The sequence below is a fragment of the Pecten maximus genome, chromosome 8, assembly GCF_902652985.1.
Source record: "Pecten maximus chromosome 8, xPecMax1.1, whole genome shotgun sequence".
In the NCBI taxonomy this organism is placed as follows: domain Eukaryota; kingdom Metazoa; phylum Mollusca; class Bivalvia; order Pectinida; family Pectinidae; genus Pecten; species Pecten maximus.
Genome location: NC_047022.1, coordinates 5,646,096 through 5,658,688, shown reverse-complemented (window position 1 = coordinate 5,658,688; position 12,593 = coordinate 5,646,096). Strand labels below are relative to the sequence as shown.

Genomic DNA, 12,593 nt, shown 5'->3' with positions numbered 1-12,593 from the left:
GGGGTACAACGAGGGTCAGAGAAGGTTAGTGCGATCAAAGGGGTATAACGACGGTCAGAGAAGGTTAGTGTGATCACAGGGGTACAACGAGGGTCAGAGAAGGTTAGTGTGATCACAGGGTATAACGAGGTCGCTAGAAGGTTAGTGGGATCACAGGGGTATAACGAGGGTCCGAGAAGGTGAGTGTGATCACAGGGTATAACGAGGGTCCGAGAAGGTTAGTGAGATCACAGGGGTATAACGAAGGTCAGAGAAGGTTAGTGTGATCACAGGGGTACAACGAGGGTCAGAGAAGGTTAGTGTGATCACAGGGGTATAACGAGGGTCAGGGAAGGTAGGTGTGATCACAGGTGTATAACCAGGGTAATAGAAGGTTAGTGTGATCACAGGGGTATAATGAGGATCAGAGAAGGTTAGTGTGATCACAGGGGTATAACGATGGTCAGAGAAGGTTAGTGTGATCACAGGGGTATAACGAGGGTCATAGAAGTTTAGTGTGATAGCAGGGGTGTAACGAGGGTAAGAGAAGGTTACTGTCATCACAGGGGTGTAACGAGGATCAGAGAAGGTTAGTGTCATCACAGTGGTATAACAAAGGTCAGAGAAGGTTACTGTCATCACAGGGGTGTAACGAGGATCAGAGAAGGTTAGTGTGATCATAGGGGTGTAACGAGGGTCAGAGAAGGTTAGTGTGATCACAAGGTATAACGAGGATTAGAGAAGGTTAATGAGATCACAGGGGTATAACAAGGTTCAGAGCAGGTTAGGCGTGATCCCAGGTGCCCGAGGTTCAGAGAAGTAAGTGTTATTCACAGGTATAACAGGGTCCGAGAGGTAAAGAGTCACAGAGGTATAACGAGGGTCAGAAAGGTTAGTTCGATCACAGGGGTATAACGAGGGTCGAGAAGGGTTTAGTTTTATCACTTGGGTATACCGAGGTCAGAGTAAGGTTAGTGCGATCAAGGGGTATAACAGGGTCCGAAAGGTGAGTGGGAATACAGGGGTAACAACGAGGGTCCAGAGAAGGTTCGTGTGATCACAGGGTATCACGAGGTCGCTAGAAGGTTAGTGGGATCACAGGTTTATCCCACGATGGGTCCGAGAAGGTGAGTGTGATCAGAGGGGTTAACGAGGGTCAGAGAAGGTGAGTGTGAATCACAGGGGTACAACGAGGGTCAGAGAAGGTGAGTGTGATCACAGGGTATAACGAGGTTCAGAGAAGGTTTAGTGGAATCCACAGGGTATCAACGAGGGTCCGAGAAGGTGAGTGTGTTCACAGGGGTATAACGAGGGTCAGAGAAGGTTAGTGTGATCACAGGGGTATAACGAAGGTCCGAGAAGGTGTGAGATCACAGGTATATAACGAGGGGTCCAAGGAGGTTTAGTGTGATCACAGGGTTATAACGAGGGTCCGAGAAGGTTAGTGCCATCAAAGGGGTATAACGAGGTTCAGAGAACGTTAGTGTGATCACAGGGGTACAACGACGTTCAGATAAGGTTAGTTGGACCACAAGGGTATAACGACGGTAATAGAAGGTTAGTGTGACCACAGGGGTATAACGAGGGTAAGAGAAGGTAAGTGTGATCACAGGGGTATAACCAAGGTAATAGAAGGTAAGTGTGATCACAGGGGTACAACGAGGGTCAGAGAAGGCTATTGTGATCACAGGGGTATAACGAGGGTCAGAGAAGGTTAGTGAGATCACAGGGGTATAACGAGGGTCGGAGAAGTTTAGTGAGATCACAGGGGTATAACGCGGGTCAGAGAAGGTCAGTATGATCACAGGGGTATAACGAGGGTAAGAGGAGGTTATTGTGATCACAGGGGTATAACGAGGGTCAGAGAAGGTTAGTGCGATCGCATGGGTATAACGAGGGTCCGAGAAGGTTAGTGTGATCACAGGGGTATAACGAGAGTCAGAGAAGGTTAGTGTGATCACAGGGGTATAACGAGGGTCCGAGAAGATGAGTGTGATCACAGGGGTATAACGAGGGTCAGAGAAGGTTAGTGTGATCACAGGGGTGTAACGAGGGTAAGAGAAGGTTACTGTCATCACAGGGGTGTAACGAGGGTCAGAGAAGGTTAGTGTCATCACAGTGGTATAACAAAGGTCAGAGATGATTAGTGTGATCATAGGGGTGTAACGAGGGTCAGAGAAGGTTAGTGTGATCACAGAGGTATAACGAGGGTTAGAGAAGGTTAATGAGATCACATGGGTATAACAAGGTTCAGAGAAGGTTAGCGTGATCCAAGGGGTATAACGAGGGTCAAAGAAGGTAAGTGTGATCACAGGGGTATAACAAGGGTCCGAGAAGGTTAGTGCGATCACAGGGGTATAACGACGGTTAGAGAAGGTTAGTGTGATCACAGGGGTATAACGAGGGTCAGAGAAGGTAAGTGTGATCACAGGGGTACAACGAGGGTCAGAGAAGGTTAGTGTGATCACAGGGGTATAACGACGGTCAGAGAAGGTTAGTGTGATCACAGGGGTATAACGAGGGTCCGAGAAGGTGAGTGTCATCACAGGGGTATAACGAAGGTCCGAGAAGGTGTGTGATCACAGGTATATAACGAGGGTCCGAGAAGGTTAGTGCGATCACAGGGGTATAACGAGGGTCCGAGAAGGTGAGTGCGATCACAAGTTATAACGAGGGTCCGAGAAGGTTAGTGAGATCACAGGGGTATAACGAGGGTCAGAGAACGTTAGTGTGATCACAGGGGTACAACGAGAGGGTCAGATAAGGTTAGTGGGACCACAAGGGTATAACGAGGGTAATAGAAGGTAAGTGTGATCACAGGGGTATAACGAAGGTAAGAGAAGGCTAGTGTGACCACAGGGGTACAACGAGGGTCAGAGAAGGCTAGTGTGACCACAGGGGTATAACGAGGGTCCGAGAAGGTTAGTGGGATCACAGGGGTATAACGAGGGTCCGAGAAGGTGAGTGTGATCACAGGGGTATAACGAGGGTCCGAGAAGGTGTGTGATCACAGGTATATAACGAGGGTCCGAGAAGGTTAGTGTGATCACAGGGTTATAACGAGGGTCAGAGAAGGTTAGTGGGATCACAGGGGTATAACAAGGGTCACAGAAGGTAAGTGTGATCACAAGGGTATAACGAGAGTCAGAGAAGGTTAGTGAGATCACATGGGTATAACGAGGGTCAGAGAAGGTAAGTGTGATCACAGGGGTATAACGAGGGTCAGAGAAGGTTAGTGTGATCACAGGGGTATAACGAGAGTCAGAGAAGGTTAGTGTGATCACAGGGGTATAACGAGGGTCAGAGAGGGTTAGTGTCATCACAGGGATATAACAAGGGCCAGAGAAGGTTAATGGGACCACAGGGGTATAACGAGGGTCAGAGAAGGTTAGTGTGATCACAGGGGTATAACGAGGCTCAGAGAAGGTTAGTGTGATCACAGGAGTATAACTAGGGTCAGAGAAGGTTAGTGAGATCACAGGTGTATAACAAGGGTCCGAGAAGGTTAGTGTCATCACAGGGGTATAACGAGGGTCAGAGAAGGTTAGTGTCATCACAGGGGTATAAAGAGGGTCAGAGAAGGTTAGTGAGATCACAGGGGTATAACAAGGGTCAAATAAGATTATGTGTGATCACAGGGGTATAACGAGGGTCAAATAAGTTTAGGTGTGATCACAGGGGTATAACGAGGGTCAGAGAAGGTTAGTGTGTTCACAAGGGTATAACGAGAGTCAGAGAAGGTTAGTGTCATCACAGGGGTATAACAAGGGTCCGAGAAGGTTAATGGGACCACAGGGGTATAACGAGGGTCAGAGAAGGTAAGTGGATCACAGGGCTATAACGAGGGTCCGAGTATATGCTATCTCAGGAGTACAACGAGAGTCAGAGAAGGTTATTGGGAGCGGATTGGTGTATAACAAGGTTAATGTCAATGCTATCACACGGATGTATCGAGGATTGATTGATTGATTGATGGGGCTTAACGTCCTTGTTCCGGTTATAACCGAGCCTAGGACACGTTTATAGAGGATAGGAGAAGGGTAGGCTTATATCATCACAGGGGTTTGACAAGGATAAGATAATATAAGATTTGTGTGGTTAAGTGATGTAACGATCTACGCTCTCGTTTAAAGAAGCTTACCTTTCCGGAACATCAGACTTTAATCCATTTTGAGATAGAACTATGATTTTGTTTACAATGCTGTATTTTCTGTTGTGTCTGAGTTATCACAGAAGAGATACAAGAGTCAAAGAATGATTGTATGATATACTTCAGGGCAGCTGTTAGACGCCATTGATATATGTGAGAAAAAACAGACATGCCCATTTTCAATATTGTCCCATCTGACGTCACTGGCGGTCAAGCTCGGGACTACATGCGAACGCGCCTTGCCGTACGTTGAACAAACAGACCCCGCCTATTACGAACGTTTCCTGCATACCATAGACGCCCCCTATCGGCTGCCTTACCGAGTTACATCCTTCTCCGATGACGAGGTGGAAGCTGTATCGATCGGAAAAGACTCTCTCTACGACGAAGACAAAGGAGATGCGTGTTATGCAAGACTCTTGGGGACATATGAAGAAGGCGGAAGGTAAGTCACGTGACATTAGAAACCTATAAGGACTGAGCGTCAACTATTTACTATAGTCAGGCTGTTCAAACGACAACCAATCACTGCCATGCTTCTAAATGATGACGCATGCGCAAACGATGTCTAGTTGCTTTAGTCCGACCAAGGGAAATCGGTGGTTAGGCAAAAGTTAAGTAGAGATGCGCATTGCAACTTCTTGTTTCTCTCCAAATAGTCACTAAGCTAGACGCTCGAAGAAGACTCTTTTATAATATAATAGATTAGTCACGTGACATGGCTGAAACGATGATAAGTAGATAAATCATATGGCATCAAATGTTCCGATGAAACTGATGACGCAAGATCCGTTATAACCAATGAAACAAAGCTTGAATAGCAATATATTTGTTTTCTCAAATTTTATTTTCAATTTAACATAAAAAGAAATTTCGGGTTTACCAGACAAAGTGAATGATGGCCCGAAAAGTGAGTGTTCCGGACAAAAGACGTTTTATAAAGTGAAGTAAGAACTGCTTTATTTTCCTCTTTCATTTTACAGTCGTATCGGGAAATGTAACGCCACTAAGACCTGTGTTGACATGATGACGTCAGAGGGAACGTCTGGATACGTCACCACTCACCAGTTACTTTACTTCATCGTGATGGAAAATGTAAGACTTCAAAGTGTTGATAGTGTAACACAAGGTTATTGTCCAATGCTACACTAGGTTTCGAACCTGCAACCTTTCTTTACTTGTGTGACGTTTCAAGACGAGCTGACAGATTTTTCCTAGCCGAGTCCGAAGTTAGTATGAGCGATAGCATTTGCTTCTCGATGCCTTTAATTTATGTGCATATTCTCAACTTTGGAAATCAGAACCTTCATTTACTCGAAGTACAAATACCGAGATTACTAAGGACTTGAAAACAGATTCCGCAGACTTGGATTACATTAATCTGAATCCGTCCAAATACAAATCTAATCCAATAGTTTAATAATGTAACAGTGGTTCCCTTTATAAAATGCCAATGTTCATAGCTCGATTTTAAAACATTCATTGATCTTCTTGTCATTTCGGAGACGTTTCAAGTAAAAACCCACACGCAATAAAATCGCAGTAAATACATACAATGCATGTTTTGTTTTAAAAAATGAATTACTTTTAAAAACAGGTGAAATGTCGTGAGAAAGTTGAGGAATTTATAGGAAATGAAGAAGTAGCAAAACTTCAGAAGGGGCTATGTGCTAACATTTATAAGGAGGCGCTCATGGCGACCTCTAGCGGCAAGGTCAGAGAGTCTGAAAAGGACCTGTTTCTGGAAAGAGGTAAGCGTAACTAGCGTTTCAGAGCGTCCTTCTTCGTTTATGAACAGTGTAACCTTGAAATAATTTCAGCGTTTATATACAGTAAACCTCGTTATAATTACTATTATTTTATAAACAGTGTAACCTCGATATAATGCCCGTCATTCACATACAATACAATCTCGTTATAATGACCATCATATATAAATAGTGTAACCTTGAAAAATGTCCGTCGTTCATATACAGTAACACCTCCTTAAGATGACCTTCATTTTATAAACAGTGCAACCTTGGAGTAATGCCCGTCGTTTAGATACAAAAAAGCTCGTTGTAATTGTCAGTATTTTGTAAACAGTGCGACTTTGAAATAATGCCTGTCTTTGATCGAAGTTACAAAATAACTGGATTTATCTACAGTTCTTCTGTGTGGAACACTTGGCTACGAAGATTTTTTGAAGGAAGACTGGATCAAAATGACACTTCAATGGCCGGACAGCAAAACAGGCTGCTTCAAGCCTAGATATCACAGCAGTATCTTTACAGAAAGGTAGGTACCCCTACATCAGACATTCCTTCAAACACAGGTAAGATACCCCTACATCAGACATTCCTTCAAACCTAGGTGTAACAGAAATATCTTTACAGAAAGGAAGGTACCACTACACCAAACATTCCTTCAAACCCAAGTATCATATAGCGGTTTATTCACAGATGTTAGGTACAGTTTCAGAAGATATATCTTCAAATCTAGGCACCATGCCTTTACAGATAGTGCCACGAGCCTCACGAACGATGTATATGTACGAACCTTGAGGTATGGAATTCTGTGTCACCCCTCTGTAACACACTCTGCATATATAAGTTTTAAAATTATACTACACATAATTCCTCTTACAGAAGCGAACGCTCCACAATGAGAAAACTTCTTCGGGAGAAAACTATGAAAGGTAAATCAATATTCCATCTTGAGGTCCAACTTTTATACTGCGCAGCTGAGAAACTATTAGATATTGCATGCTTTATTTTTTTCTCCTGTAAGTTTACTATGAATAAATAAACAAGTTCACTGGACATAAATATACAAGTTTACTGGATTTAGATATATAATAATACTCGGTATAACTATACAAGTTTGATATATATAAATATCCATTCTGAATGATCGCGAACATAGCGAAAATACATTCCCGCGAATATTACCAAGCATTCAGTATACATGTATATTCTTTGTGGTTTTACAGAGTTGTTAGTTAGAAGATCGGGCATGTAAACTGTTTATAATTTATTGATGTTTCGTTTTCTTGTTACGTATTTAAGTTTTACCGGTGTTTATTTTCAGATGGCTGTCTGTCCCACACGTCCGGCCTGGGGTTCGGGACATTTTGTCTGTATCTCCGTCACCTCACAATGAATTTGTGAACGTCAAAATAAACAGAAATTGTTCAATAAGGGCATAACGTATTTTTTCATATTAAACAAAAACTCAAATTTTTCGCTAAAGATAAACTAGATTTTTTATAACTTACCATTAGATAGCAAATTTTCTAAAAATAATTGATATATAGTTTTTAACCGAGCGTAAAAATCCGATGGTTTGGATGAAAGAAAGATATTTTGATTTTGGGATAACAGTTTGTTGGTATAGCATTGTGTGATGTAAAAATATTAAACAAAATATACGAATATATGGTCAAAATATATTATTGTACTCAATAAAGCCATTGACACAATATGTGATAAATCATGTTTTCTGTGACATTATTCCAAACAACATGGCCCAGACAATTTTGACGATTTAATTAAAAAAAAAAAAAAAAAAAAAACTTATCTAATTTAAATTGTATTGTATTGATAAATCTATACAAGCAACAAGCAATACAACATTGATGTAAAGAGTCGAATCCAGAAACAAGTAAAGTGTACTTATATCAAAAACCATCTTATTTAATGCGATATAGACTGAAACTCAATATTCCACAAGTGGATAAATTCTTCTTATATAGTACTAAGCATCGTTGTGAAAAAAACATACAGCGACATTTCATATCAAGTGGAAAGATTACACTTATATAGCATTAAGTATCACTGTAAAAATATACGTCATTTCATTGTGACAACAAGATGTCATTTCGTTTGATATCTTTCATTAAAATATTGTTTTTCTGATAGAGAGAGATAATGCCACGTTGCGTACTGAAGTCAGATTCGGAAAACAAAATGGATAAACCTCTGTCAGCGGTATTATACAATGTAACTTTCTTTATTACGATAAAAAAATCTTTATCCGTACTGCCCCCCCCCCCCCCCCACACACACACTTTTTACAGTGGGGGGAGGGTGGAGGGAGGGGGGCAAACATTTCCTCTCCCCCAACTTTTTGACATCTAAAATCTAAAAATAAGGAAAAAATCTAACGAATTTTGATATTTATTTCGATATATATCTGAAAATTTCTAACCGAAAATATTTTCTTGAATGCAACGATTAAAAATTCAATCTTGTACATCCGGAACATTCCGACTTTTATACTAGTATATCAACCTCAGGCCTGTGTGTCGGTCGTCTGCACTAGTCTGGTAAGTCAATATCTATATCTTAATACGAAATTTTGCTTAACTTCATCACAGAGATTCGATAAGTTGATGATAATTTGTGAAGTTGATTGATTTCATAATGAGAAGAACACCAAAACACAACACGGATAAGAATGCGCGATTTTAACGGGAATAGAGTAATACTAATTACCAACAGGTACGAATAATGGAAACACCGTATAACTGTTATACTGCACTGGCATCTGTTGTTGACAAATTAGCAGCATATAAGGTTCGCTTGAGATACACATTCTATCAGATTTGAAATTAAAAACCTGTCAATTATTAAGGAAAAATAATAAGTTTTTAATGTGAATACCTGTTCCAGGTAGATTTTCCCTTTTTCGGAGGAGGAATTTTTTTTATAGACTTAAAAATGGAGAAAAAAGATATTCGGCTCTCGCCTATGGCGCTCGCATTATCACTAATTTACTAGACCCCTCCTATCAAAAATCATGGGTCCGCGCCAGATCCGAAATGAATGAAAATTTGCTATATTCATTTTCCGGCCGGGGGCTTTGCCCCCCTAGAAACCCCCTTTAAAATGAGAAAAAATTCGACTCGCGCCTACGGCGCTCGCATTATCACAAATTTACTGGACCCCCACTTTCGAAAATCCTGGATCCGCGCCTGTTGATTCAAGTTTTACTATAAATAATATATCTTGATTTGCGTAAATAACTTTATTTGTACCACATACATTATCATGGGGATGTTGAAATGATGATTATTGGCGAACATTGCGGAGATGGCAAACGAATTGTAAAGTGCGTAAAATTTAATGTTAAAAAAAAAATTGCCCACTTCTTGACGACTTCCTACGCCACTGATTCAACACACTACAATATCGATCTCAATAAGATAAATTACCTTCTTTCAATGTATGCGTCCACTTTTCCATTGTCAGATCGTTGTCTTTCATTTTTGTTCGTCTTCTCGTTCAAACGGCAGTAATTCAAAACAAATATAGTTGCCTTTTTGAAATGTGCAGACGACACTACTTGGAAATGAATCTAATATTTTGCGCATGCTCAACAGACATTGAAATCCTCGGGGACAAATGATTGGTTCATGCAACATCACACCATTTTAATTGACAGGAAATAGCCATTTCAGGGCGTGGTTTCAAAATCTTTGTTGGCATGTTGCGTACCACCGAAGATGAAATACTGGCAATGAAAACTATTTAGATAAACATTATCAGAAATCAAGTCTGACGGCAATACATGTTGGACACGTGTCCTTATTTCATATCGACATTTTATATTTAACACACTGATATGAAGTTTATTGGTAAATCTGACTGTGTTTATTTATAGAATTATCACACGATGGACAAAGCACTCGCTTATATAAGACAACCAGGATTCGATCCCTTGATCTTGATCATAATCACAGGCGCTTGCATAGAAAATATGGCTTTCATTTTTTTTTGATATGACAGTTGTATGTGTAATCTAAGCTTAACAGATTACACATACCACTGTCATATAAAAAAAAAATTGAAAGTCATATTTTCTATGCAAGCGCCTGTGATCATAATCAGATCCGAGCGTCTTGTTCCCTTCCACATTACACCACTAAATGTGATAAGAGGTGGACAAGAAATGTTATTTGAATTTAAATCTTTTTTCGCGCTCCATGAATGGCCTCCACAGAGCTTCAGAATAACGAACCTTACAATGAGTTTTAATTGGTAATATCCTTTAAATACGTATTATAGAGGAGAAGTCGAAATGGAAATCCTTGTTTTTGAGTACTTAGGACCTCAGTTGATGTACATCACCCTCATGAGTCATTCCCGTCCCATAACTAGACTTTTGAGGAATGTCATTCTTCGGGAACGCTGTCATGGATCTTTGACATGGTGACTGTGCATTACATGACGTCATATAGTACTAATAACTAACACCCCTCCTATCTAAGCTGCTCCCAACTTGCTGCCTTTAAAAGACACGAATCATGCAGCTTTCTTGGGAAAAAAATACAAACAAAACAAATGATCAAAATGCTAATTAGATTTCAGTCTTTTCTGATATTTTCCAGATCAACGTTGGCCTAAGGCTTTGTTGATCTGGAAAATATCATAAAAGACTGTCGTTGGCCTAAGGCTTTGTGCCCTGCAGGTAGGGCGTAAGAATTGTACCTGCTACCCCCATTGCATGATCGTAAGAGGCGACTAAACTTGGGATCTTATCTTTTCTCTTCTTTCCTAACAACTTTCTTCTTCCTTATGTCTCCCTTGACAATGCCTCACTTTTGGCCTTTAGTTGAGCGTTCGCCCCTGTGAGGAAGGCTTTGGGTTCTGTCCCCTGGCCGAGACATACCATAGTCTTTAAAAATGGTAGTTGCTGCTCCTGCTTAGCGCTCAGCAAATTAGGAGTGGGACGACTGGTTGGCCCGTTGTCAGTATAATGTGACCGGGTGGGGTGTGCTGCTGGATGTCTTCGGCAGTATGCTTCAGTGAGGTAGCACTCTAAATCGGCAAAAGATCCGGCCTATTACAAGGAGACTTAACACGAACATACCGCAGCCTCCCAAAACACACATATACACTCATCACACGCATACATGTCGCACGCACGGGAGGCCGTCCTTAAATGACCTTAGCTGTTAATAGGACGTTAAACAAAATAAACCAAACCAAAACAAACCTAAGGCTTTGTGTAAATATACGTGTCTGACTGGCTCAACACATTTAGAAAATGTGAAATTTTATGTTTAAAAAAATCAATTTATAATAATTTCGAAATTCTATGAAAGGAGAAATTGATCCATGGTTTCTATGACATTTCTGGTACTTATATGAAACTACAATGGAATCTATATCATAATTGTGTATCATAAATCGGATATAAGAAACGTAAATTCCTCTTTTCTTACAAAAAGCAATAAGAAAGCTAATGTGTGTACAGTATTGACATCAATGAACCTAGACTAAAGGAAAAAAAAGAAACGCAGAAGAATTGTTGCTGTATTAAAGATAAATATATGTAACCCTGGTAACTATTAGCCGAAATATTCCACTCGGCTTGGGAGACTTCTCTTTAAGGACAGGGTGTCTCGACACTTTAACACGAGCCCTCAACCTCAGGGTTGCGAGTTCGAAGCCTACGTGGGGTAGTTGCCAGGTACTAACCGTAGGCCGGTGGTTTATCTCCGGGTACTCCGGCTTTCCTCAACCTCCAAAACCTGACACGTCCTTTAATGACCCTGGCTGTTAATAGGAGATTAAACAAAAACAAACCGAGCTTTCAGGACAAGAAAGCCGGAAGTCCCGGGTTCGATCCCTTGTGGAGGCAGATAATCAAATGTGACGTTTCCAGCAATGTTAATTTCCAATAGGGGTCGGCGATTTTTTTTACACTTTGACACCAGTCACTGATACATAGCTTTGTGCCATCAAAGTTAGTTCCCTTGGTTAAACATTTAACCCAAATTAATCGAATTAAACTTGCCTAATTAACTAAATTACTAAACTAAAAACACAGTTAAAATTCAATATCTATTTTAACGCAGTCACACTATAGCATAAAACTATCAGAAGTTATAGCTGGTCAGTGTTGGGTTTTTTTTTCATTTCGAAAAAGATGACACTACTTGGGTATTTGAATAATGTACTTGTTGCACTCCAGTGACATATACCATTGTGACCTCATATGGTGCAAGTTAAACTAATTATTTAAAAAAAAGAGCGACACAATTTGCAATCATATTACTCATATGGGATTATTTTATCTAATTTTCTTTTTAATATGACGCATTTCAAATATTCCATTTCAACTTAAAGCATGATACGTCAGTTTGTGTATGATAAAGTCACTGTAGCGATACATACATCTATTGCTCCATCTCTCATTACATGTTCAAATATAAATGAATTGTTTGTAAACTTGTTATTGCTCAACACAGATATATAGAATGTTCATTTCCAATAAAAGAATAATTAATTCATATCATTGATGATTCAATGAAATATATTTCTATATGAAATTGACTATACACTCTACCATGACTAATGATTGCTCGCTAGAGTGCTCTTGGCGCCAGGCCTCCTCTACTCCATCCGGAACTCCCCGTTTTGTTTAGGTCATCCGTCGTCGTCCGCCGTCCGCCGTGCGCCGTGCGCCGTCCGCCGTG

General features: G+C 40.5%; 1 protein-coding gene across 1 annotated transcript; it reads left to right on the top strand.

The window, feature by feature from the left end:
* Positions 1 to 4,241: 4,241 nt before the first annotated feature.
* Positions 4,242 to 7,591, top strand: LOC117333699 (UPF0764 protein C16orf89 homolog). Its single transcript, XM_033893120.1, has 6 exons — positions 4,242 to 4,574; positions 5,113 to 5,224; positions 5,727 to 5,880; positions 6,277 to 6,406; positions 6,757 to 6,806; positions 7,199 to 7,591. The coding sequence occupies exons 2-6, from the start codon at positions 5,153 to 5,155 to the stop codon at positions 7,276 to 7,278; spliced, it is 486 nt and encodes a 161-aa protein (XP_033749011.1). The 5' UTR covers positions 4,242 to 4,574; positions 5,113 to 5,152; the 3' UTR covers positions 7,279 to 7,591.
* The last annotated feature ends 5,002 nt before the right edge of the window (positions 7,592 to 12,593 follow it).